The 26,951-nt window shown below is 40.4% G+C and overlaps 3 protein-coding genes across 4 annotated transcripts in view; 2 read left to right on the plus strand and 1 right to left on the minus strand.

Moving 5' to 3' along the window:
- The window catches only part of LOC310756979 (uncharacterized protein), a 131,343-nt gene that overhangs the window by 41,221 nt on the left and 63,171 nt on the right, over nucleotides 1-26,951 (minus strand). The window lies entirely within an intron of this gene.
- LOC310756671 (uncharacterized protein) overlaps nucleotides 4,180-26,951 on the plus strand; it is a 69,214-nt gene continuing 46,442 nt past the window's right edge. The window contains exon 1 of the mRNA XM_083601201.1: nucleotides 4,180-4,224. Within this exon, the coding sequence (XP_083457327.1) occupies nucleotides 4,182-4,224 (43 nt within the window). The 5' untranslated portion in view covers nucleotides 4,180-4,181. The remainder of the gene's footprint in view (nucleotides 4,225-26,951) is intronic.
- On the plus strand, nucleotides 9,617-22,301 carry LOC310756515 (uncharacterized protein). Its single transcript, XM_083600717.1, has 2 exons — nucleotides 9,617-9,665; nucleotides 16,395-22,301. Exons 1-2 carry the CDS (start codon nucleotides 9,632-9,634, stop codon nucleotides 18,923-18,925), a joined length of 2,565 nt encoding a protein of 854 aa, XP_083456843.1. The 5' UTR covers nucleotides 9,617-9,631; the 3' UTR covers nucleotides 18,926-22,301.

Raw genomic sequence — 26,951 nt, forward strand, 5'->3', positions numbered from 1 at the left:
CCTAAATAAATGCATGGGTGGGTAAGCCTGTTCTTTTCCTCTGAGGAGGCTGAAAAGAGGTTAGCTGAAATTTACATCTTGAAGCCGGCCAGAACCTGCATGATTTGAGGAAAGCAGCCTTGAGAAAGAACAAAATGTTAAATGTAAGGAAATTGCCCAAAGCAGGGCTGCTGAGGGGTGTGGCTGAAGAGGTTTGGACCAGGGAGAGTTCTGAGGGGCTGGATTTGGCCCCCAGGGCAAAGGACCCCATGTGCCTGCTCTGCTGGGTTGAGGTTGAGATGAGTTTATCTGAGAGATCGTCTTATCCCATATATAACCATTGACCACTTTGATCTGCGGAGCTGGTGCTGTGGCAAGTGCCACATAATAGCCATTCCACATTTGTGAAAAATAAAAGAAAATGTATTTTACCATGGCAGCACCCAAACTTTGGAACTCCCTGCCGATTGACATCGGACAGCTGCCATCCCTGTACCCTTTTCGTCAGCTGTCGAAAACATTTTTTGTTTAGGCAAGCCTATCCAGATAATGTGTTTTAATCTGTGCTTTAGCATATCGTTGAATTTAATTGTTTTTCGAATGTTTAAAATAGTTGTTTTTAACAGATAATTCCGTTGTTTGATTCTTTTTTTAAATCGCTGTGAGTGGTTGTTTTTTTAAAAATAATAATAATCAAGGGTTTGGTTGGCATCCGTCTGTCCCGGGAGACAATGGAGGACTGTGCCTTTGGGGATGAGGTCAAACCGTTGAAGAGTTACGGCACCTGCTGTGGCTATAGAGACCGATACAGGTGAGAGGTTTCAATTCAGCTTGGGAACATGGAGGCATCCGGCTGTGCAGATGCAGATGCACTGAGGCATTTCTTCTCTCTGTGCTCGTCCCAGCAGTCCTCCTTCCTCTGGTTACTGCTGCGGATGCACAACCAAGCAATATATAAAGAAAATTAATAAAAAGGATTAGCTTCCTTTTTAAAAAAATGTTGCAAGCCACTTTCGGTTCTTAATGCAAACAAGAGTGGGGTGCACACACAGTCATACCTTGGCTCCCAAACAAATTGGCTTCCAAATAATCAAAACCCAAAGGTGAGGGTTTCAGTGTCTGAACATTTTTCAGAAGCTGAACGTCCGGCACAGATTCTGATTGGCTGCAGGCATCCTGCAGCCAATCAGAAGCCGCACTTCGAAAACCAAGGTACCACTGTATTTGAAATAAGAAAGCTTTGTTGTACAGTGGTACCTCGGGTTACATATGCTTCAGGTTTCAGACTCCGCTTACCCTGAAATATTACCTCGGGTTAAGAACTTTGCTTCAGGATGAGAACAGAAATCATGCTCCAGCAACGTGGCAGCAGCAGGAGGCTCCATTAGCTAAAGTAGTGCTTCAGGTTAAGAACAATTTCAGGTTAAGAAACGGACCTCTGGAACGAATTAAGTACTAACCCGAGGTACCACTGTATCAATAAAATTACCCTGTTCCCGGAAAAGGCACATTTCAAGGGGACTCTACTCCAGACCTTGACCAAAGATCCTAATGTTACACAGCCTGTGCGGTCGTTGTCTTTTGTGACAGGTTAGTGTTAGGGTCAGTTTTACCTGCCTATCATCCAGCCAGGGACCCCCAAAGGGAAGAGATTCCCCCAGCATCAGAATGAAATATCGGTCATCAGTAGGGAAAAGGCTTACTTCCCAGATTGGTGACTGGGAGCGGCTGCCGGGACTATATGACACCAGTCCTGAAATACCTCAAGACTGGCTCCCAGTACATTTCCAAGAACAATTCAAAGTGTTGGTGCTGACCTTGAAAGCCCTAAATGGCCTCGGTCCAGTATACCTGAAGGAGCGTCTCCACCCCCATCGTTCAGCCCCCACTGAGGTCCAGCTCCGAGGGCCTTCTGGCGGTTCCCTCCCTGAGAGAAGTGAGGTTACAGGGAACCAGGCAGAGGGCCTTTTTGGGAGTGGCGCCCTCCCTGTGGAACGCCCTCCCTTCAGATGTCAAGGAAATAAAGAACTATCTGACTTTTAGAAGACATCTGAAGGCAGCCCTGTATCAGGAAGTTTTTAATGGAAAATATTCCAAGGGTGCTGGGGGGGGTGATAATTTTGGGCAAGTAGCAGGTTTCAAGTTGAATACGGTAAATACAAAAGTATTACTGAAGAATATGTCAGAACAAAAGAAAAATGAATTTAAGTCAAAAACAGACCTGGTGATAGAAAAGAAAGTGAAATATCTAGGGCTGTGGTTAACAACCAGAAATGTAAATATTTTTAAATAGAACTATTTAAAGGTCTGGAATGAAGTTAAAAGGGATATGGAGATATGGGGAAAGATAAACTTATCATTGTGGGGAAGGGTCTCTGTGATAAAAATGAATGTATTGACAAGAATCTTGTTTTTATTCCAATCAATACCCATGGTCAGAGGAGTGGAACACTTTAAGCAATGGAAAAAGGATATTTCTAAATTTATCTGACGGGGGATGGGACCTAGAAGAAAATATAAATTATTAACATGTTTAAAACAAAGACGTGGATTCTCCCTGCTGGCTTTAAAGTTATATTATGAAGCGTCCTGTCTCTGCTGGCTGCGAGAATGGATACAGTTAAACAATACTGAGGTATTAGATCTGGAAGGACGTGATAATAGGTTTGGTTGGCATGCTTACTTATGGTATGAGAAAACAAAGGTACACAAGGGATTCCTGAACCACATTACAGGGAAATCAATTTACCAAGTATGGGACAAATATAAGTATTTATTAGAGAACAAGACACCTTTGTGGCATTCCCCATTGGAAGCCATATCTTTAAAAAAGGTAAACATGAATGGAAATTGGGCAACAAAGAAAGTTCTGCTAACAGAAGTAGACTACAAATTAAAGATGAAAGACTATGAGGATATAAAAGCTCTGTTAACAGATTGGTTACAATATTACCAATTAAATGACATATTCAGAGGTGACAAAGAGAAGGGCTTTGGGAAGGAATTCTTAAAGTCTGAAAGGGAATTATTAGAAAATAATGAGAAATTGTTACTAAGAATGTACAAACTACAGTTGGAATGGGAGACGAAAGGTGAAGAGGTTAAAGCTGTAATGATACAATGGACAAAAGATATAGGTTATAAAATACCACTTGAATCATGGGAAAATTATATGATGATGATGTACCGGTGGTATTCTACTCCAGTAAAGTTTGCTAAAATATATAAAAAATACATCTATACTGGAAATGTAAGGATAAGGGGAAGGCACTCCCCGCCCCCACATGTGGTGGGCATGTACAAAAGTAAAGGGCTTCTGGGAAATGATATACAATGAACTTTAAAAGAAGTTTAAAATTATGTTTGTTAAAAACAGAGGCTTTTTTACTAGGTATAATAGGAGGAGAATTGCCAAGGAAGCAAAAGAGACTGTTTATTTATGCGACTACAGCAGCCAGAATGCTACTAGCCCAGATGTGGAAAGAAGAAAAGATCCCCCCCAAAAAAGAATGGAAAACTCAAAATGATTGACTATGCCGAAATGGTTAAACTTTCCGTGAACATCAGGCCGATCTAATCAGGAAAAAAAATTCAATCAAGAATGGGAGAGCTTTATAGACTATTTTAGACAACACTGTAAAAACGTGAAAACATTAGCAGGTTTGATGTAACATTGATGAACTAAGAATAGAATTAGAATGGGAAAAAGAAGTTGGAATTAATTGGAGAAATATAATTACATGCAAGGCGAATAAAGGGGGGGGGATGGAAACAGGAGGGGGCGAGGAAAAGCCATTTATTGCAAATTTGGATTGGATATCTATGTACCAAAAGGGGAACTGTTGTTATTTTGAAAATTTTAAAATCAGCTGCACGGGCGCCCCAAATGGTTTTCTAAATTATTTATTTTTATATAAAGGGGAACTGTTGTTATTTTGAAAATTTTAATATATAATAATATATATATAATATATAAAATAACAACAGTTCCCCTTTATATAAAAATAAATAATTTAGAAAACCATTTGGGGCGCCCGTGCAGCTGATCCAGCTCTTTGCCCGGAGAAGCCAAGAGGCTCCTGCCGCTCGGCTCCGAAACGGTTAAGAGCAGCGGCAACAGAGCTGAGATTCCTAGAGCGGAGGGAAAAGGGCTGTCGGGAGAATAGCAGCTTCCGCTTCCTGTCCCGCTTTTGTGGGGGAAGATGCCGAACATGGCGGCTGTCCTTCCTCGTGGAGGCGCTGGAGGTGCGTCATATTATTATGTATTATAACTGGGGGAGAGACTGGGGGTGCAGCTGGAGGGAGTTGTGGGGAGGGATTAAAAAAAACCCTGTTAGGCAAACCGTTTCAATGTAAGTTTTTTCTGTGTCTCCTTTTTCTCGTCGTCAATTTATCCAGATTTTCACGTTATTATTTTTAAAGGCCTCTTGAAAATTGGTCAGCATTTTGGTGCAGATTTCTCGTAATGCCCACGCTTTTGCAAAGGATATTTCCCCAAATATTTACATTTGCCGTAATTAATGCATTCTGTATATAATTCAGCTAAAATGATTCATTTATAGGTGTTCCCCCCCTTTTTATGTGGGTAGGGCATCTTTTCCCAATGAAAGGGCAGATCTTTCTCCTGCTCTCCTCCCTGCAGGCCTACTCTGGCAGGTGGGGGACCTTCCTTGGTCTCTCCATAGGGCTTGGGGTCAAGGCAAACCCTTAAGCATTGGGAAACCTTCTGCAGAGCCCCCCACCCCACCCCACCCCGGAACTTGTAATAATTTTTATCCGGCCTGATTTTACTATAATTTGTTAAATTTATATCCCTCTCTATACCCACAGGGCTCAGGATGGTTCACAGGATAAAAGTACATAATTAAAACTGAGACAAAAAGAACCAATTACCCCCCTCCAAACTCACACATGTTAAATTATTTGTGTAAGCAGTTTATGAAAGAGGAGTTCTGGGCAGAAGAGGTTTTTTAAAAAAAGGAGAAACAAGCAACTTCAAGTCCACATTAAAATGCCAAGTGTGGCTGAGGCAGGCTACTACTACTACTACTACTACTACTAATAATAATAATAATACCCCTAAGCGCCCTCTCCCACTTTGTGGAGCCTGATTGGCCCCCTGGTATATTCCAGAGCCTAGGTGAGGAAACAAGCTGGGAGACTGCTTGAATGAAAGTGGAGGAAAGATCCAAATGAATGCAACCAAACACTGGTAAGGGCTCATTATCAAGCCTACCTTGTGGCAGTGAAGGCAGCAAAGAAGGCATAGTTTTCTGCCTCCATTGCATCCTCAACATGTCGTCTGGCAGAACTTTTCCAGGTTGTACAGGGCCTTTTACAAGCTGGACCAAAGGAGGTGATAGAACCAGCAGTAGCTGGCTGTGACTTGTTTGCAAAGCATTTTGGCGATCAAATTGCTTGTATCCACCAAGACCTTGACTTGCTGTTACAGCAGATGAGTCTCATGGGGTGTCCAGAGCACAGTCTAGTCCTGTTGTGTTGGATGAGTTTTTTCAGTTGGTCAGGCTCGAGGATATGGACAAGGTGCTTGGATTAGTCAGGGTGACCATTTGCATTCTAGACCCTTGCCCCTCTTGGCTGATAAAATCCAGCAGGGAGGGAACAGCTGGCTGGGCCAGGGAGATGATCAGTGCCTCTTTACAAGAGGGGGTGGTCCCTGCATGTTTGAAGGAGGCAGAGGTAAAACCACTCCTTAAGAAACCTTCTCTGAATTCAGAAAGCCTAACTACCGGCCAGTTGTTGATCTCCCTTTCCTGGGCAAGGTTCTGGAGCAAGTGGTCGCAGACCAGATCCAGGTGCTTTTGGAAGAAACTCATTTTCTGGATCCATTTCAATCAGGGTTTAGGCCTGGTTTTGGCACAGAAACTGCTTTGGTGGCCCTGTATGATGACCTCTGTCGAGAGAGAGACAAGGAAAATGTGCCCCTGTTCATTGTTCTCCACCTCTCAGCGGTTCTCCACCAGTGTCTTGCCTGGGTAATGGACTGAATGAGAGCCAACAAATTGAAGCTCACTCCAGATAAGGCTCAGTTAGTGGGTCGTTCCCTAGAGCAGATGGCTGGAAGGTCGCCTGCTCTTGATGGGGTTACACTTCCTCTGGAGGAGCAGGTTCGTAGCTTGGGGGTAATCCTGGATCCTTTGCTGTTGCTCGAGGCTCAGGTGGCCTGTAGTGCCTTCCATCAGCTTTGGCTGGTGGCCCAGCTAAGCTTCTATCTGTACAGGGATAGCCTATCTACCGTTGTCTATGCTCTGGGAACTTCAAGGTTAGATATAGATATGCGTTATACGTAGGGCTGGCTCTGAAGACAATTTGGAAAATTCAGCGAGTGCAGAATTTACTGGCCTGGTTGCTTACTGGAGCAAGGCGGTTTGAGGATATTACCCCCATCCTGGTCAGACTGCAGTGGCTGCCAAATAGTTACTGAGTCCAATTCAAAGTGCAAATTTTGACCTATAAAGCCTTAAATGGCTCAGGACCACAATACTTCTTTCCTTATGAACCTAAGTTTTGCGTATGAACACAGTTTGGCGGCACACAGTTATTGTCTTGTTTCTTTTTCCTGGACTTTTTTGTGGGGGTGAAAGGATAGGGCTCACAGTAGGGTTAGTTAGGGTGGTGGTTGGGGTTGGGTTTACCTCCAGGCGGGTATGGTACAAAAGGAGGGAAAAGGAGAAGTGAGATGGTTGGGCAAGACGTGATAAAGAATGTGAATATTGTGTGTAAAGCTCTTAATGTTAGAGGTTTGGTTAATCAGGTGAAGCGAGTGAGGATTGGGAAGTAGATTTGATTATGATGGGTTTTTTTGCAAGAAACATATAGTGGGGGTGGGAAGAGGGAGGTTAATTTCCCTGGCTTTGTAAAAGGGAAAAAAATTATGGCTTCTGGAACTTGGAAAAGTAGAGGGGTGGGAATAGTAATTAAATCCAGTGTTGACTTTGTGGAGAATAAGGTGTTAAGAGATAAGAATGGAAGGTTTGTTTTTGTTCAAGGTTGCTTCGAGAGTGAGCCTGTGGCATTAGCGTCAATTTATCCCCCTAAGAAGCACCAGCTGGATTTTCTCTATAGGCGTTTACAGAAGCTTGAGAAATTCTCGCCTTATACAAAAGTAGTTGGGGGGACGACGACTTTAATGTTAATCTACAAGGGGGAAATAGTTCCAAAAAGGAAAAGGGTATGAAGTTTAAAAAATTATGTGGGAGGTTTGGACTATTGGAACTATGGATGGAGTTGTTCCCCAAGGATTACTCATATTCATTTTATGCTAGCCCACATGGAACATTCTCAAGACTGGATGGTATTTTAATATCACAGGAGGCTAGGAAATGGGTGAAGGGAATGGATATTGGAATGATTAAGATCACTGACCCTGCCCCCATATCTGCTTTCCTTCAAATAGGTCACATTAATAGGTCTTACCCTTGGTTGGTAGCTGATGAGCAGAGTAAGTTAAAATATAAATTGCGGTAGAAAGGTATTTTGAGGAGACTCTAGACCCAGAAATCCCATTAGCAACAAAATGGGAAGCAGTGAAGTCAGTCATTAGGGGAGAATGTATTCAGAGTTTGTCAATGTTAAAAAAAGGGAAAGATACAGTAGAAGGATTAAGGAGGTAGAAGAAGTAGTTAGGTTATAGGAGGAGAAATTTAGGATGTCTAAGCAAAAGAAGGACAGGGAAAAAATAGATCAAAAGAGAGAAGAGTTGAAAGTTTTTGATATAAATAGAACCACTTTAAAGTTATGGTATAGTAGACACAAATATTATGAATTTGAAGGGAAAGGAGGGAAAATATTAGCAAATAAAATTAGGAATTATCAGGAAAGGAAAAATATTAGAGCTATTAGAGATGATAAAGGGGGATTGGAAACAGACCCTAATAAGATATTGGAGACCTTTTTAGGATTTTATAATTGATTGTATGCAAATAAAGGAATTAAGGACGAAGAGGTGGATCAATTTTGTGAAGGATTGGAGCTCCCAGAATTACAAGAAGAAAATAGAAGGGAATTGGATAAGGATATAACAGAGGAAGAAGTTACATTAGCAATCGACTCTATGAATGTGCAATCGGCACCAGGATTGGATGGGTACAGTGTGGTGTATTATAAGCATTTTAAGGATATATTGGTGCCACCTGTGACTGTACCGTACCAAGAAATTTTGAATGGAGCTTCAACTCCACCTACCTGGTTGGAGCCAAGATTGGTATTAATTCCCAAACCAGGGAAAGATCAAACTCTGCCGGATTCTTGTAGGCCAATATCGATTACTAATATGTAGTATAGAATATTTGCCAAAGTCATAGCAATAAGGGTAAAAAACTGTATTGTACAATTGGTGGGGAAAGAGCAATTTGGGTTTATGCCTTAGAAGCATTTGGTGGAGGCAGTTAGGAAGGTGATGGGTATGGTGTATTTAGCGAAAAATGAGGACCTGCCTCTTACTCTCATGTCATTGGATATATAGAGAGCATTTGATTCGGTGGATTGGAATCATTTGAAAAAGATACTGCTAAAATATAAATTTGGAGGGAAATTTCAAAATGTGATAGAAGCAATATATACAGAGTCCAAAGCAATGGTAGGAATTGGTGGGTCGGCAGGGGGGTACACCCAGGTGCTAAGTGGTACAAAGCAAGGGTGTCCACTTTCTCCCATGCTCATTATCTTAGCATTGGAACCATTAGCAATTAAACTCCAAAAGAATAATGAGATTAAAGGATTTGAAATCCCGGGGGAAAGGAAAGCAGAGGGGGAGTTAATGACAATGTATGCAGATGATATGATGATGACGGTCAAGGACCTAGAGACCCCAATGGGGCCATTAAAAAGAATTTTGCAAGGATTTTCAAAAGTATCAGGGTTAAAAGTTAATTTTTCTAAATCACCAATGATGTGTTTAATGTGGAACATAAAACTCAATTAGAAGCCTCTGAATTGTTGGGCACAGTGGTACCTCGGGTTAAATACACTTCAGGTTACATACGCTTCAGGTTACGGACTCCGCTAACCCAGAAATAGTACCTCAGGTTAAGAACTTTGCTTCAGGATGAGAACAGAAATTGTGCTCCGGCAGCGCAGCAGCAGCAGGAGGCCCCATTAGCTAAAGTGGTGCTTCAGGTTAAGAACAGTTTCAGGTTAAGAACGGACCTCCGGAACGAATTACCGTATTTTTCGCTCTATAGGACGCATTTTTCCCCTCCAAAAATGAAGGGGAAATGTGTGTGCGTCCTATGGAGCGAATGCAGGCTTCGCGGCGACGCGCCTGTCCTGGAAGCCTGAGAAGGAACAGAAGGGTCTCCTTCTGTTCCTTCTCTAGCTTCGCTGAAGGGCGATGCCCCTTCTCCCTCTCTGCGCAGCACCTCTCCTGTGAAGGAGGGGCGCTGCGCAGAGAGAGAGAAGGCGCAGTGCCCCTTCAGCGATGCGTCTGTCCTGGCTTCTGCTTTAGCCCTGCGCAGCCTCTTTGGGCAGGGGGAGCCTTCATCCCGCTGCCCTGAAGAGGCTTGGCGCAGTTACCCCAGAAGCCAGAACAGCCACACGGTATCACAGAAGCCAGATCCCTCTTGCTGTTCTGGCTTCTGGGGTTCAGAATAATTTTTTCTTGTTTTCCGCCTCCCAAAGCTAGGTGCGCCCTATGGTCCGGTGCGCCCTATGGTGCGAAAAATACGGTAAGTACTTAACCCGAGGTACCACTGTATTCCTATAGCAAATAAGATAGTAAAGTATTTAGGAGTAAGGATATCTAAAAATGTGGAGAAAATATTTGAATATAATTATAAAGAAATTTGGAGCGGTATTCAGTCGAAGTTGAGAATATGGGAGAAAAGGAAGGAATCAATTAGTACAAGAATTGCTTTAGTTAAAATGATTTTGTTAACCAGATTAACCTGTCTTTTTTTATGTATTACCCTGGCACATATCGGAATGGATTTTGAAGGGGTGGCAAGGGAAAACCGATAGGTTTGTTTTTGCATCCAAGAAACCAAGGACGGCTGGCAGATATAGGTATCATAGAACCCAAGATGGAGGATGGGGGATTCCCAATTTGGTTTTATATTATGAAGCTTGCCAGTTGAGACATCTTATGATTCGGTTTGAGGGAAAATAAGAATATTTGATAGGACAAAAAGGAAAAAGGGAGTAGGAAAAATATCAACATTTACGGGGTCCATTTGGGTATGGGGGAAGTGGAGAAGGAAGCTTTTTCCTGATCTTTCTCCCCTTACCCAAATGTGGTATTATGATAAAATGGGCCTGTTACGGGAGCTCATCCCAAAAGAGGTAGGGGATAAATTAAAGGAGATCTCAATTCAGGATATAGAGAAAAGTTGGGAAATAGAAGGTACGATGGAAGAGGAAAGTGGAATTTGGAACAAAATTAATTGGTTACAGAAAAAACAACTTTCCTCCCTGTTGAAGTAAGAAGAAGTTAAAGAATGTGGTAAAAGAATTATTACACCCTTCGAAGAATTAGTGAAAGAATATAGGTTAGATAGGGCCAAAATAGTTTCAAAATTGTATAACGTGTTATTAAATATGGGGAAATCACCAGAGGAAAGTTTGAAAGAATATTGGAGGTTAGATATCCAGGAACAGATTTTAGATGAAGACTGGGAAAGAATTTTTCAGCAATCACTCTTTGTTGCGACCTCTAGGATAATTCAGGAACAGCTGTTGAAGCTGGTACAAAAATGGTATTACACACCAGTAAGGAAATGTGGAGTGATGGGAACGTACAGTCAAATGTGGTGGGATTATCCATTCATTAATAAGTTTTGGAAACAGATTGGTATAAAAATATTGGGAATTGTGGGTAGAAGTGTGGAGATATCTAAATTAATGGTTCTTATTAGCCTGGGTAGCACCGGGTTAAAAACAAAAGAGGAATGTAAATGGGTAAAATTGGTGGTAATTGCAGCTAGACAGGTTATAGCAAATAATTGGAAAAATGGAGAAGAGCTAGGGGTGAACAAATGAAGGGAAAAATTGAATAATAATATCATTTTAGAATACCTACTGTGAAGATATGTAAAATGAAAGGGTTTAAGGTCAGTGAGAAAGAGGACTGGTTTGAGAAGATGTTGAATTATTTGGGTAGATTTGAACAATATGGGGTGATTAAATGTTAAAATATTATGGAGTGTGGAGTTTAATATATATAGAATTGTACATATGGTTGATTTGAATATTTTTTTTAAATAAAGTTTTTTATTTATATAACAAGAAAACAAAAACAAAAAACAACACAAATATCAAATTACACACAAATTACAAAAATAACTATAAACACATAATTTTCTTAGCAAACAATAAAACATCTATTGGTCTTAACACTAAAGACCCAACCTCCCGTCTATTCCATCTTTCAAATTCATATTAATTATTGCCATTACACATTTTTTCATAATTAAACTTATTCTCAATAAATCTAATTTCTTATATCTACCTTGCAACTATTACTGAAGTTCCTCGAATGCTGCAACAGAATTTAAACTACTATATTTATTCTTCAGATATTCTATGAAAACCTCCCATTTAGAAACAAATTCCTGTTTTGATTTATTCTTTATTTTTTCTGATAAACCATCTAATTCGGTATATTCTGTCAGCTTTTGGATCCAATCTTATATAGAGGGGATTTCATTACTCTTCCATTTTGCTGCGATCAAAATTCTTGCCGCTGTCGTCGCATATAAAAAGATACCCTTCATCTTTTGTGGAATATCCAAATCAGTTATTCCCAGGAGGTAGGCCTCTGGTTTTTTATTGAAAGAGATCTTTAGCATTTTTTGCAGTTCTGCATGTATACTCTCCCAGAATACCTGTATTTTCCTACATATCCACCACATATGGTAGAATGTTCCTGAGTCTCCGCATCTCCAACAATTACTTGATACATTTTTATACATTTTTGAAAGATTCCATGGTGTTAGATACCATCGATGTTGCATTTTTTGAAAGTCTAATCGTGTAACAATTTGTGAATTTCCAATTGATCTTCCATAAATTTCCCCATTGGGCCATGGTTATTGAATGGCCAAAATCCTGGGACCACCTCACCATTGCCACAGTTACCTCCTCCTCCTTGACTGGACAGTCAAGGAGGAGTCGGTAAGTTTTGGAAAGAGTTTTTCTTTTAGAATTTACAAGATCAGATTCGAATCAGGAAATTTCTGTTGAGAACCCCTTTTGTTTGTCAGATCTAAAATTTTCAAATAACTGATGGTATTGGAACCAGTCTGAAATGTGTTCTCTTATTTCCTCAAAGTTTTTAAATTTTATTTGGTTATCTTCATTTTTTAGAAGTATTTTATATGTTGGCCAGCTTTCCTGAGTATTTTTCCGGTTTATCTCTATGGCTTCTACTGGAGAAGTCCACCACGGGACTTTAGGCTCCATCAGGTCTTTATATTTTTCCCATACAGCAAAGAGTGACTTTCTTATTATATGGTTGGTAATTTTTTTATGAATTTTCGCTTTTCCATATATTAGGTAGGCGTGCCATCCCCAACGGTTGTCAAAACCTTCCAGGTCCAGGAGGTCCGGATCCTGCAATGTGCACCAATCTTTTAGCCAGGTGAAACAGGCTGCCTCGTAGTAAAGTTTTAGGTCGGGTAGGGAAAAGCCTCCTCTCTCTTTTATGTCTATTAAGATCAGGTGTTTAATCCTAGGTTTCTTCCCTTCCCACAGGAATTTGGAAATTTCTCTTTGCCATATCTTGAGACAACCTGCTTCGCCCAGTATTGGAATCATTTGAAATAAAAAGATTAATTTTGGAAGCACATTCATCTTTATAATGGAAATTCTACCCAGAAATGTCAATTTTAGTTTACTCCAGGTTACAAAGTTTTTTCTAATCTCTAACCAAGTTTTGGTGTAATTATCCTGAAATAAGTTTATGTTCTTGGGGGTGATCCAAATACCCAAGTATTTTGCTTTTGAGGAGATTTTCAGGCCCAATATTTTTTCTAAGTCGTCCTTTTCTTCTGTGGTTACATTTTTAACAAGCATTTTTGTTTTTGTTATATTCAGCTTAAAGCCTGCCACTTCTCCAAATTCTTTAATCAATTCCAGCACTCTTTTCAGAATTTCTTTAGGGTTTTCAGTCATAACAATTAAATTGTCCGCAAAAGCTTTAATTTTATATGTTTTGTTTCCCAGAGTGATGCCTTTAACAAGCTGGTCCTTTCTTATCTGATTGTTCAAGACTTCCATCACCAAGATAAATATCAGTGGTGACAGTGGGCAGCCCTGTCTGGTTCCCTTGTTTATTTTGCACTCCTCAGTAATTTTTCCGTTGATGATCAGTTTTGCATATTGTTCCGAATAGATGGCATTTATTCCTTTACAAATATTTTCTCCCAGTCGGATTTCTTCCATTAATTTTTTCATAAACTTCCAGGACACATTGTCAAAAGCTTTTTCAGTGTCCACCAACATAATAGCTGCTGGTTTATCAATTTTAATATCCAAATATTCTAATACATTAATCACACATCTAATATTGGATTGCATAGATCGTCCGGGAAGATATCCGGTTTGATCTTTATGAATTATCTCTTTCAGCACCATTTTTAATCTACAGTGGTGCCCCGCAAGACGAATGCCTCGCAAGATGAAAAACTCGCTAGACGAAAGGGTTTTCCGTTTTTTGAGTCGTTCCGCAAGACGAATTTCCCTATGGGCTTGCTTCGCAAGACGAAACGTCTCGCGAGTTTGTTTGCTTTTTCTTAAAGCCGCTAAGCCGTTAATAGCCGCTAAGCCGTAATCTTGTAATCGTTATTTAGCAGTGCAATAGGTCTGTAATTGGCCATGTTTGAGGCATCTGTTCCTTGTTTGTGGATAAGAGTAATAAAGCTGTCCTTCCAGGTTTTCAGTAGCATTCCATTTGAAAGAATATTATTATATCTTTCATGGGAAGAAATAATGCTTGTTCTAACTTTTTATAGTAATTAGCTGGGAGACCATCTGGGCCCGGTTTCTTTCCTAATTTTGATCTCTGTATAGCTTGTTGCACCTCCATAGCTGTTATTGGTGAGTTCAAGATTTCAGTTTTTTCCTTAGGTGTTATTGGTAGTTTATTTTTGCCCAAATAATCAATTATTTTTTCTAGAGTCTCTGGACCTTCTTTATATAGTTTTCCGAAAAAACTAGCAAAGTTTTTACTAATTTCCTTCGGTTCTTGAATCCATTTGTCTTCAATTTTAATTTTATTGATAATTCTATCTTCCTTTTTCTTCTTTAATTGCCAGGCCAGAAGTTTGCCAGGTTTATTTGCAAACTCAAAATTTCTATGTCTCAACCATTTTATCTTCTATTCTATCTCTTCATTTATTATCATGGAGAATTGCGTCTGTAAAATTTTTGTATTTTCCTTAATTAGTTCATCATCTGGTTTTTGGAAAAGGATCCTTTCCTTTTTTCTAATTTCCTCCCAGATCTCCATTTTCTTCTTCTCCTTTATTTTCCTTTGGAATGCATTTTGTATCGGCCGCTTGGCGGGTTTCACTGTTTGAGTTTGGTTCCTGGTGATCTACATATTACATCTACATAAGAGACGTCTTATGATTTGGTTGGAGGGAAAATAAGAATATTCCATAGGAGGAAAAGGAAAAAGGAAGTAGAAAAAATATCAACATTTACGGGGTCCATTTGGGTATGGGAGAAGTGGAGAAGGAAGCTTTTTCCTGATCTTTCTCCCCTTACCCAAATGTGGTATTATGATAAAATGGGCCCGTTACGGGAGCTCATCCCGAAAGAGGTAGGGGATAAATTAAAGGAGATCTCAATTCAGGATATAGAGAAAAGTTGGGAAATTAGAAGGTACGATGGAAGAGGAAAGTGGAATTTGGAACAAAATTAATTGGTTACAGAAAAAACAACTTTCCTCCCTGTTGAAGTAAGAAGAAGTTAAAGAATGTGGTAAAAGAATTATTACACCCTTCGAAGAATTAGTGAAAGAATATAGGTTAGATTGGGCCAAAATAGTTTCAAAATTGTATAATGTGTTATTAAATATGGGGAAATCACCAGAGGAAAGTTTGAAAGAATATTGGAGGTTAGATATCCAGGAAGCAAGAATTGCTGGAGGAAATGTGGAGTGATGGGAACGTACAGTCATATGTGGTGGGACTCTCCATTAGTTAAGAAGTTTTGGAAATAGATTGGTATAGAAATATTGGGAATTGTGGGTAGAAGTGTGGAGATATCTAAATTAATGGTTCTTATTAGCCTGGGTAGCACCGGGTTAAAAACAAAAGAGGAATGTAAATGGGTAAAATTGATGGTAATTGCAGCTAGACAGGTTAGAGCGAATAATTGGAAAAATGGAGAAGAGCCAGGGGTGAACAAATGGAGGGAAAAATTGAATAATATTATCTTTTTAGAATACCTAACTGTGAAGGTATGTAAAATGAAAGGGTTTAAGGTCAGTGAGAAAGAGGAGGACTGGTTTTAGAAGATACTGAATTATTTGGGTAGGTTTGAACAATATGGGGTGATTAAATGTTAAAATCTTATGGAGTGTGGAGTTTAATATATATAGAATTGTACATATGGTTGATTTGAATATGTTTTTATTGTTTATGTACACCCAATGTATCGGCCGCCTGCGGGGCTTCACGGTTTGAGTTTGGTTCCTGGTTATCTACATACTTTTTTGAAAAAAAACCAACCTACCCGAACCCTGAGATCATATTCTGAGGCCCTCCTTCGTGGGCCTCCTCCTCAAGAGATCCGGAGAGTGGCAACACGAGAACAGGGCCTTTTCTGCAGTGGCTCCCCATCTGTGGAATGCATTTCCCCAGGAATGTTCTCCTGGCACCTTCATTATACACCTTTAAATGCCAGGCAAAAAGGTTCCTTTTTAAACAGGCTTTTGGTTGATATGTTTGACATCCTATATCCTTTTTCAAATGTGACTTTTTGGAGGGGGTGTTATTGGATTGTTGTTTTTATTCTGGATCTTTTCTGAGAACCACGCTGAGACTTCTGGGTATAGGGAGGTATATAAACTCAATAAATAATAATACTAATATTAATACTTTCATTATTTGTACCCCACACATCTCACTGGGTTGCCCCAGCCACTCTAGCTGGCTTCCAACAAATATAAAAGCACAATAAAGCATAAGTCATTAAAAACTTGCCTCTACATAGCTGCCTTCAGATGTCTTCTAAAGGTTGTATAGTTATTTATCTAACATCTCACAGGAGGGCGTTCCACAGGGTGGGCACCACTACCAAGAAGGCCCTCCGCCTCGGTCCCTGTAACTTCCCTTCTCACAGTGAGGGAACTGCCACAAGGCCCTGGGACCTGGATCTCTGTGTCCTGACTGAATGATTGGGGTGAAGACACTCCTTTAGCATTTCATCAGTTTGCCTTTTTATTCCATCAGGAGATGTTGAAGGGATGCTGGGAGAAGGGGAACAATCAGAAATGTCACCGAAAGGATCCAAAGAACAAAGGAAGCTGAGGGTTCAAGATGGAGGCAGAAGGCGAGAGGGGAGACGAAAGCAGAAGCCGGAGGGTGACTCTTGTACGTCTCAGGGTGGTGAAAATCAAATTCCCAGAGAGGAGAAAAAGCATGAATGCACAGTGTGTGGAAAGAAATTTGGTCGTCGCGCCACTCTTACTTTACATCAAAGAGTACATACAGGAGAGAAACCATTTACATGTTCCGAGTGTGGAAAGAGCTTCAGTAACAGTAGTGCCCTTACCGTGCATCAACGAACTCATACAGGGGAGAAACCTTATAAATGTTTGGAGTGTGGAAAAAGCTTCAGTCACAGTAGCCACCTTAAGTTGCATCAACGAACTCATACAGGGGAGAAACCGTATACATGTTCAGTCTGTGGAAGGAGCTTCACTCAAAGTAGCTCCCTTAAGTCGCATCAACAAACTCATACAGGGGAGAAATCGCATACGTGCTTGGAGTGTGGAATGAGCTTCACTCACAGCCATACGCTTACTATACATCAACAAACTCATCGAGGCAGCAAACCTTATAAATGCTGGGAATGTGGCAAGAGCTTCAGTCGGAATGGCAGCCTTACCTTGCATCTAAGATTGCACACAGGAGAGAAACCGTTTAAATGTTTGGAGTGTGGCAAGAGCTTCAGTCAGAATGGCAGCCTTACCTTGCATCTAAGATTGCACACAGGAGAGAAACCGTTTAAATGTTTGGAGTGTGGCAAGAGCTTCAGTTGCGGTAGACAACTCACGTTGCATCAACGAACTCATACAGGGGAGAAACCGTATACATGTTCAGAGTGTGGAAAGAGCTTCAGTCACTGTGGTGCCCTTACCTTTCATCAAAGAATTCATACAGGAGAGAAACCGTATACATGTTCAGAGTGTGGAAAGAGCTTCAGTAGGAGTAGCAATCTTAAGCCCCATCAACGAACTCATACAGGGGAGAAACCGTATACATGTTCGGAGTGTGGAAGGAGCTTCAGTCAGAATAGCCACCTTAAGTCGCATCAACGAACTCATACAGGGGATAAACCGTATACATGTTCAGAGTGTGGAAAGAGCTTCACTCACAGCCATACGCTTACTAGACATCAACAAACTCATCGAGGCAGCAAACCTTATAAATACTGGGAATGTGGCAAGAGCTTCAGTTGCATCGACTACCTTTCCTCACATGAAAGAATTCATACAGGGGAGAAACGATATACATGTTTGGAGTGCGGAAAGAGCTTCAGTCAGAATGGCAGCCTTACCTTGCATCAAAGATTGCACACAGGAGAGAAACCGTTTAAATGCTTGGAGTGTGGCAAGAGCTTCAGTCGCGGTAGCCATCTCACATTGCATCAACGAACTCATACAGGAGAGAAACCTTATACATGTTCGGAGTGTGGAAAAAGCTTCAGTTGCAGTAGCTCCCTTACGTTGCATCAACGAACTCATACAAGAGAGAAACCTTATACATGTTCGGAGTGTGGAAGGAGCTTCAGGTGCAGTAGCTCCCTTAAGTCGCATCAAAGAACTCATACAGGAGAGAAACTGTATACATGTTCGGAGTGTGGAAGGAGCTTCAGTCACAGTGGCTCCCTTAAGTCGCATGAAAGAACTCATACAGGAGAGAAACCGTATACGTGTTCGGAGTGTGGAAAAAGCTTCAGTCACAGTAGCTCCCTTAAGTCGCATGAAAGAACTCATACAGGAGAGAAACCGTATACATGTTCAGAGTGTGGAAACAGCTTTAGTAGTAGTAGCCATCTTAAGTCCCATCAACGAACTCATACAGGGGATAAACCGTATACATGTTCAGAGTGTGGAAAGAGCTTCACTCAAAGTAGCGGACTTAAGTCGCATCAACGAACTCATACAGGGGAGAAACCGCATACGTGCTTGGAGTGTGGATTGAGGTTCGCTTGCAGCAGTGCGCTTACTAGACATCAACAAACTCATCGAGGCAGCAAACCTTATAAATGCTGGGAATGTGGCAAGAGCTTCAGTCGCATCGACTACCTTTCCTCACATGAAAGAATTCATACAGGGGAGAAACGATATACATGTTTGGAGTGCGGAAAGAGCTTCAGCTACAGTTGCAGCCTTACCTTGCATCAAAGATTGCACACAGGAGAGAAACCGTTTAAATGTTTGGAGTGTGGCAAGAGCTTCAGTCGCGGTAGCCAACTCACGTTGCATCAACAAACTCATACAGGAGAGAAACCTTATACATGTTCGGAGTGTGGAAAAAGCTTCAGTTGCAGTAGCTCCCTTACATTGCATCAACGAACTCATACAAGAGAGAAACCTTATACATGTTCGGAGTGTGGAAGGAGCTTCAGGTGCAGTAGCTCCCTTAAGTCGCATCAAAGAACTCATACAGGAGAGAAACTGTATACATGTTCGGAGTGTGGAAGGAGCTTCAGTCACAGTAGCTCCCTTAAGTCGCATGAAAGAACTCATACATGAGAGAAACCCTATACGTGTTCGGAGTGTGGAAAAAGCTTCAGTCGTAGTAATATCCTTACTAGCCACCAAAGAACTCATACAGGGAGGAAATCTTAGAAATGTTTGGCCTATAGAAAGAACTTATGTGACACGGACTCCCTTACTAAACTGTGCAAGGGAAACAGAAAGGTTGGAGTGTGGGAAGATATTTAATCATATCGAATAACGCCTATAGAGAGTAAACCAATGATTGTGTTCAGAATTAGAATTTGCTTCCATTAGAATATTTATTCCTTTTAGTGGCAGTGTTGCAGATTGTTCTCCTGATCAGAGTTAGATTTACATAGCTATGTTCTGTTTTCTTTCCCATGCGTTATTTCCCGTGTATTCATCACTTGTATATAGCGTTGCTTTAATATTTCTCCCATCCCCAAGATTTGTTAATCTGGTGTGAATTGATCTGATATTTTTCATAGACACAAATGCATTTGCTGGTATTCTGTTGACGTATGTAAATCAGATCTTTGCAATGAGAGTATAGCCCCTCAGATCACAGCTCTAATGAACAAATGCTGTTGAAAAATATATACTGTATAATAAGCCTTAGTACACAGTCAAGAGAGAAAGTTTTCTTCTTTGGCGATCACTCATAGCCGAGTAAGATTGTCTTCCATAAACACGGTTTTAACAATGAGTCCATGAGTGGGGCTTCCGGTTTACCTGCGAAGGGAAATGGTGGCGTGGTGCGAGTAATCCGTCTAAAAGACGACTATTACCGGGGGTTTGGAGCAATGGAGGAGATTGCCAGGGTTAGGCACCCCCCCCAAAAAAAGGCCCCACGGGCAGTGGGGTGTTGAGGGGACCAGCCAGGTGTAAAGAGGCTTGCTGCGATTGCCGGAGCTCCGCCACTGCATTGGCAGTGAGTGGGGTGTGTGTGTGTGTGAGAGAGAGACAGCGATTTGAGCCTGCCCGTGGCTCCAGTGTGGCTCAGAATCCTGAAACCATGAATCGCCATCTGAAGCAGCAGACTTTCAAAGGAAAAAAGTTATTTTCAACAACAATGGAGTTTTCAAAATAAAAAGAATTGTGGTACAGACTTGTGAATGGGGAAAAAAACTTTGGAGACACATCAGTCTTCATATACTTTTGAACCTGCACTTTGCTACTTAATAACACAATATACTTTGGATACAAGAAGAAACTATTGCTCTTTGTTCTTTGATTTCTTAAAAGGAAGATACAGGAAGAGATTGGAGTACTCTCAGTTCTTATGAATAGGAATGCAGATTTTGTGAGTGAAAGTACTGAAAGGCTTGGAAAAATTGCCAAGATTTAAAAAATAATAATTCTAAAAAGGACCTTGTATCTTGGCAAGTCCTACCAAACCTTGGCAGAAGGACACTTTTCCATAACTGGGAGGTAATCCCAGGGAGGGAAAGTGCCTGGTAAGAGCTGGAGTAGGAGAAAGGGGGGGGGGAAGGATTCCTTTTTAAAGAACAGGGCCTGTATTGGAATAAAAACTGAATAGAAACAGAGAAGCAGCAGATATTGGATTACAAACCTCATTTGGATTACAAATATCATTTGGATTATAAATACGTCTGGAAAATTTTTGGACTCACAGTGGAGTTTTAGATTACAAGACATTTTGTGGATTATAATATAACTAGAAGTTTGGCAAGTGCTAAATCATCAAGGAGACACCGTAACAGCGAGTTTGAACAGTGGTAACTATTAGACTGCTGTTGTGGCCTGCTTTTTTATTTTTTCTTCCGTAGATTGTATATAAAGTTGATCTTGCCCTCTTCTCTTTTTATTTTTTGGATATTGTGGAACTTTTGTAATTTTCTGTAAACCTGAAAGTGTTGTTACAGTTTGGTTTAAAAGGGTGTGGGAATTGGATTGGTGGGAGAACTGTTGTATACAAGATAGGAGTGAGGAAAAGACAGGAGGACTGAAGTGTCCTTAAGACAGAAGCGCTTGGGAACAGTTTGTTTTTGAGAACTGACATGGCAGAGAAATCTAAACGAGCCAGTAAAACAGAGAGTGTCAGAAAGAAGGAGAGGCTCAGCACAGGGAGATATAGAAAATACTCCAAAATCAGAAACGGCGGAACTTACGGCCTTACATTTTGCAGAATTTAGGAAAGGGTTGGAGCAGACTATGATTAAACAATTTATGGAAATAAGATCAGATATAGAGAACACCAAGGAAGTATTGTCGCAGAAATTTGACAGACTGGATGAAAAAGTAAATGCTTTGGAGGTAAAGGTAGTAAAACTAGAACAAACCGTGGAATCTAGAGAAGAAATAAAGGAAGATCAATTGGCTTTAGCGGGGGCGGTAGGGGGGCTGGCAGACAGACAGAATGAACTAGAACAACATAATTTACATTTACAATTACAGTGGTACCTCAGGTTACATACGCTTCAGGTTACATACACTTCAGGTTACAGGCTCCGCTAACCCAGAAATAGTGCTTCAGGTTAAGAACTTTGCTTCAGGATGAGAACAGAAATCGGGCTCCGGGGCATGGCAGCAGCTGGAGGCCCCATTAGCTAAAGTGGTGCTTCAGGTTAAGAACAGTTTCAGGTTAAGTATGGACCTCCGGAACGAATTAAGTACTTAACCTGAGGTACCACTGTAAAATTAAATTAAAATTCGAATAAGAGGGTTGCCGGAAAAGGAGAAGGAACAAGGCCTTGCAAGTTATATGGACGGGATATTGGGGAATTGGATGGGGGCACAGGAAGGAATGGAAGCATGCATTGAGAATGTTTACAGAGTTCGAACCCGAGCTTCAAGAGAGAAAAGACAGCCATCAGACATTCTCTTGACTTTCACAACAAAGAAAATTAAAGATGCAGTAATGCAAAAATGTTTTGAGGATGGTCTGGTGAGTGAAGGACAGAAAGTTGACGTTTTTAAAGAAATGCCATTTAAATTGAGAGTTAAGAGAAGGAAGTATCAAAACCTGACAGCAACTTTAAGAGGAGCAGAAATAAATGACAAATGGGAATTCCTGGAGGGAGTTTCAAAGCTTGGGGAGAGACTTTAGAACCCCTTATGAGATGCAAAGAGATGAAATGGAAAAGACTGAAAGAGCAGGGCAAAAAAGCAAATCTTTTCGAAATGAATTAGATAATGGCAAATCTTAAATTACTAACTTGGAATGTCAGTGGCCTTAACAGTAATATAAAAAGAAACAGGGGGTGGCATGAGTTTTAAAACGGAATTTGGATATAATTTGCCTACAGGAGACTCACGTTGCAAGAAAGCATGAGAAAACCTTGAGTAATGAGAGACTAGGGAGCCATTTTGTTGCATCAGATGTTTCCAAAAAACGTGGAATTGTTTTGTACATAAAACGTGCACTTGAACCACAATTAATTCAAAAGGATGAGAAAGGGAGAAAATTAATGGTAGAAATTAAAGTTGAGGGAGAAAAAATAATTTTGGTAGGGATATATGCACCAAATAAAAATAAATAAAAATTCAGGATTTAGAGACAATTAGAGTCCCATCACTAGCGAAAGAACGATTAGGAGGAAAGACACGAAAGAAGGTAGACTTCTCAAAACTTTTTTTGAAATGATAGAAAATGTAAAATTGATAGATATTTGGAGAATTAAGCATCCGTTCGAAAAATAGTTCACTTTTTTCTCTCATGTTCATGAAAGCAGTGCCTGACTGGATGCTGTTTGGGTCTCTAAGGAATTGGAGCCAAAAATTAAAAATATTGAAATAGATCCAAGAACAATGTCAGATCATAATTCTATAACTATGGAAATACAGAAAGACACTCAGTCCACCTTTCGGTGGAGACTGAATGAAGAAATACTGGATGATATGACACAATGAACGAGATTTTGAAAACAGGGGAAGTTCCAGAAACATGGAAAGAGGCCTATATAACTTTGATACCAAAGCAAGATTTGGATGTGACGTTAGTTAAAAATTATACGCCGATCTCATTACTTAATAATGATTATAAACTATTGGCATTTGTTTTGGCAAATAGAATGAAAAAAATCCTAAAAGAATTGATTCGTCATGACCAAGCTGAATTCCTTCCAGGCAGAGAAATCAAAGATAATATTAGAAATGTATTAAATATTATAGAGTACCTGGAAGTGAGAAATGAGAAAAAAGCAGCATTAATGTTTAGAGATGCGGGAAAAGCATTTGATAATGTTTCTTGGAGCTTCATGAAGAGGGTGATGGAGGAGATGGGATTTGGAGTAAATTTTAATAGGGGAATGCAAGCTGTTTACTCAGATCAAAATGCAAAGATGATTGTAAATCGGGTGATAACAGATAAATGTAGTATACAAAAAGGAACTAGACAAGGATGCCCCTTGTCACCATTGTTGTTTGTTCTGCTACTGGAAGTCCTGACAAGAAAGATAATAATAATTTATTATTTGTACCCCGCCCATCTGGCTGGGTTTCCCCAGCCACTCTGGGCGGCTTCCATAGAAACCAAAAATACACTAAAATATCACACATTAAAAACTTCCCTGAAAAGGGCTGCCTTAAGATGTCTTCTGAATGTCAGGTAGTTGTTTATCGCTTTGACATCTGATGGGAGGGCGTTCCACAGGGCGGGCGCCACTACTGAGAAGGCCCTCTGCCTGGTTCCCTGTAGCTTTGCTTCTTGCAATGAGGGAACTGCCAGAAGGCCCTCAGCGCTGGACCTCAGCGTCCGGGCAGAACGATGGGGGTGGAGACGCTCCTTCAGGTATACTGGGCCAAGGCCGTTTAGGGCTTTAAAGGTCAACACCAGCACTTTTAATTGTGCTTGGAAACGTACTGGGAGCCAATGTAGGTCTTTCAAGACCGGTGTTATTTGGTCTCGGCGGCCGCCCCCAGTCACCAGTCTAGCTGCCGCATTCTGGATTAGTTGTAGTTTCCAAGTCACCTTCTAAGGTAGCCCCGCATAGAGCGCATTGCAGTAGTCCAAGTGGGGGATAACTAGAGCATGCACCACTCTGGCGAGTCAGTCTGCGGGCAGGTAGGGTCTCAGCCTGCGTACCAGGTGGAGTTGGTAGACAGCTGCCCTGGATACAGAATTGACCTGCGCCTCCATGGACAGCTGTGAGTCCAAAATGACTCCCAGGCTGCGCACCTGGTCCTTCAGGGGTACAGTTACCCCATTCAGGACCAGGGAGTCCTCCACACCAGCCCACCCCCTCTCCCCCCAAAACAGTACTTCTGTCTTGTCAGGATTCAACTTCAATCCATTAGCCGCCATCCATCCTCCAACCGCCTCCAAGCACTCAACACAGGACCTTCACCGCCTTCACTGGTTCTGATTTGAAAGAGAGGTAGAGCTGGGTATCATCAGAAAGATAAGACTAGAGAAGTTGTAGGAATAAAAATTTAAAAGAATGAACACAAATTAAAAGCATTTGCAGATGACTTTGTAATAACGGTAGAAGATCCAAGAAAATTCTCTCCCAAAAAGTAATGAATATAATAAAAGAATTTGGTCAAGTGGCAGGATTCAAATTAAACAAAAATAAAACTAAATTGTTATTAAAAAATATTAAAGAATCAGAACAGAAAGAAATAACAGATGTGGTAGGGATAGAGGCATATAAAAAAGTAAAATATTTAGGAGTATGGATAACATCAAAAAATATAAATATCTTTAAAGACAACTATGAAAAAAAGTGGCAGGAAATTAAAAGAAATTTGGAAACCCATGTTGAATGAACCCAGGATGAATCTCTCTTTGATGGGAAGAATTGCAACTATAAAAATGAATGGACTCCCAATGATGTTATTTCTCTTCCAAACTGTTCCAGTAATAACAGGGGATGCGTGCTTCAAATAATGGCAGAGAGAAATATCAAGATTTGTCTGGAATTGGAAAAAGCCAAGGATAAAAAAAAAAATTGGACAGATGTGAAAGAAAGAGGCGGATTCTCACTTCCATACTTAAAATTGTATTATGAAGCTGCATCCCTAATTTGGATCCAAGATTGGATCAAGCTAGAGAGGGAGGAAATAACAGACTTGGAAGGAGGTGATAATAGGTTTGGATGGCATGCCTACCTCTGGTATGGAAAAACAAAAGTACACAAAGGATTCCACAACCATTTAATAAGAAGATCATTGTTTAAAGTATGGGAGAAATATAAAGATTTATTAGAACCAAAAACACCCTGGTGGCTATCGCCTATTAAAGCACTATCAATTAAAACATTGGGGGTGGGGGGAGAGTGGCCATATAGAGAATTGCTGGTTGAACAAGAGGGAAAGTTAAAATTGAAAGAATATGACGAAATAAAAGATGAAATAAAATCTATGATGCTGGCTGCATCATAGACAATTAAAGGATATCTTTAAAGAGGACAATAAGAAAGGCTTCTCATAGTAGGTTATCAAATTCCAAGCAGGAAGTGATAGAAGAAAATACAAAATTATTTAAAAAGGCATATAACATTCTTTTGGAGTGGGAAACCAAAGATGAAGAAGTAAAATCGGTAATGATTAAATGGGCCATAACATACAATTTGAAGATTGGATAAAATTGTGGAAAGTAAATTTGAAATTTACAGATTATATACTATTGAGAGAGAATTATGTGAAAATGATGTATAGATTGTATCTATCACCGGTTAAACTGGCAAAAATGTATAAAAATGAAAAGAGAGTGTTGGAGATGTGAAATAGAAGGTACGTTTTATCATATGTGGTGGGATTGTAAAAAGGTAAAAGCCTATTGGGAAATGATATATAATGAATTGAAGAAAATGTTGAAAATAACTTTTCTAAAAAAACCAGAAGCCTTCTTACTAGGTATTTTAGGCCAAGACATAAGGAAAGGAAAGAGGACTTTATTTATGTACAGCAGCAAGAATGTTGATTGCACAAAATTGGAAGACTGGAGAAATACCAAGTAAAGAACCATGGCAAGAGAAGTTGATGAACTATGAGGGGAGAGACTCCATCAGGCAAGGCCTCCTTCCACCTGCCTTGCCCCACCCTCCGGCCCTGAGTCTCCTCATAAGGGAGCTGTGCCTGGAGGAAGAACTATGAGGAGAGAGACTCCATCAGGCAAGGCCTCCTTCCACCTGCCCTGCCCCACCCTCCGGCCCTGGGTCTCCTCACAAGGAAGCTGTGCCTGGAGGAAGAACTGTGAGGGGAGAGACTCCATCAGGCAAGGCCTCCTTCCACCTGCCTTGCCCCACCCTCCGGCCCTAGGAGTCCTCATAAGGGAGCTGTGCCTGGAGGAAGAACTATGAGGGGAGAGACTCCATCAGGCAAGGCCTCCTTCCACCTGCCTTGCCCCACTCTCTGCTTCTCAATGTGTATCGTATTGTTTTATGTACTGTGGCTTGCCATTGTTTTATTGATTACAGTTTAGATATTATTGTAACTGTTGAGTGGATTTCTGTTTAACTTTTATATGTTGATACTATTATTTTATACTGTTCTAATGATTGTTGAATGTTACTTTTCGGATGGAGGTTGCCTATTTTAAAGTTACGTTTTATTATCACATTTTTATATTGCATTAGATTGTTATAAGATGCACATTTTCTGTTTCTTCAGCTTGTAAACCGCCTTGAGTATTGTAAAATTGAAAGACGGTATACAAATTAAAAATGATGATGATGATGTAGAACTGGCAAAAATGACAGACAGACTAAGAGAAAAGGACAACAGAGACTTTGAAAAACAATGGGAACCATTTATAGAAACAAAGTCGATAGGCTTGATGGCAGGATTTAAATAAACATTCACACTATTAGTATTAGAAAATGTGTAGAAGATAGAGAAATATGGTGTGTTTACTTTTATGTATTTAGGTTTGATGTTATGTTATTAATAACTTTTTCTGTTAGGAGGTAGCAAGGTGGGTGAAAAGAGTAAGAAACCAGAAGAGGAAGTTGGGGAAGCCTAGGAGGGGCGTGAGGAAGGAATACATAGTAAATGTTAAGACTTTGAGATGTATGTAATGAATGAAAAAGAAAAATGAATAAAATTTTATTTCAAAAAACCAATGAGTCCATAAGTGACTGTGTAGGCCAATTCT

Source organism: Podarcis filfolensis (assembly GCF_964270895.1).
Source record: "Podarcis filfolensis genome assembly, chromosome: 2".
Lineage (NCBI taxonomy): Eukaryota > Metazoa > Chordata > Lepidosauria > Squamata > Lacertidae > Podarcis > Podarcis filfolensis.

Coding starts and splice junctions, on each gene's coding strand:
- LOC310756515 (XM_083600717.1), top strand. CDS start 9,632: ATGGTCCGGTGCGCCCTATGGTGCGAAAAATACG. Junction 9,666..16,394: donor CCTATGGTGCGAAAAATACG/GTAAGTACTTAA, acceptor TTATTCCATCAG/GAGATGTTGAAGGGATGCTG.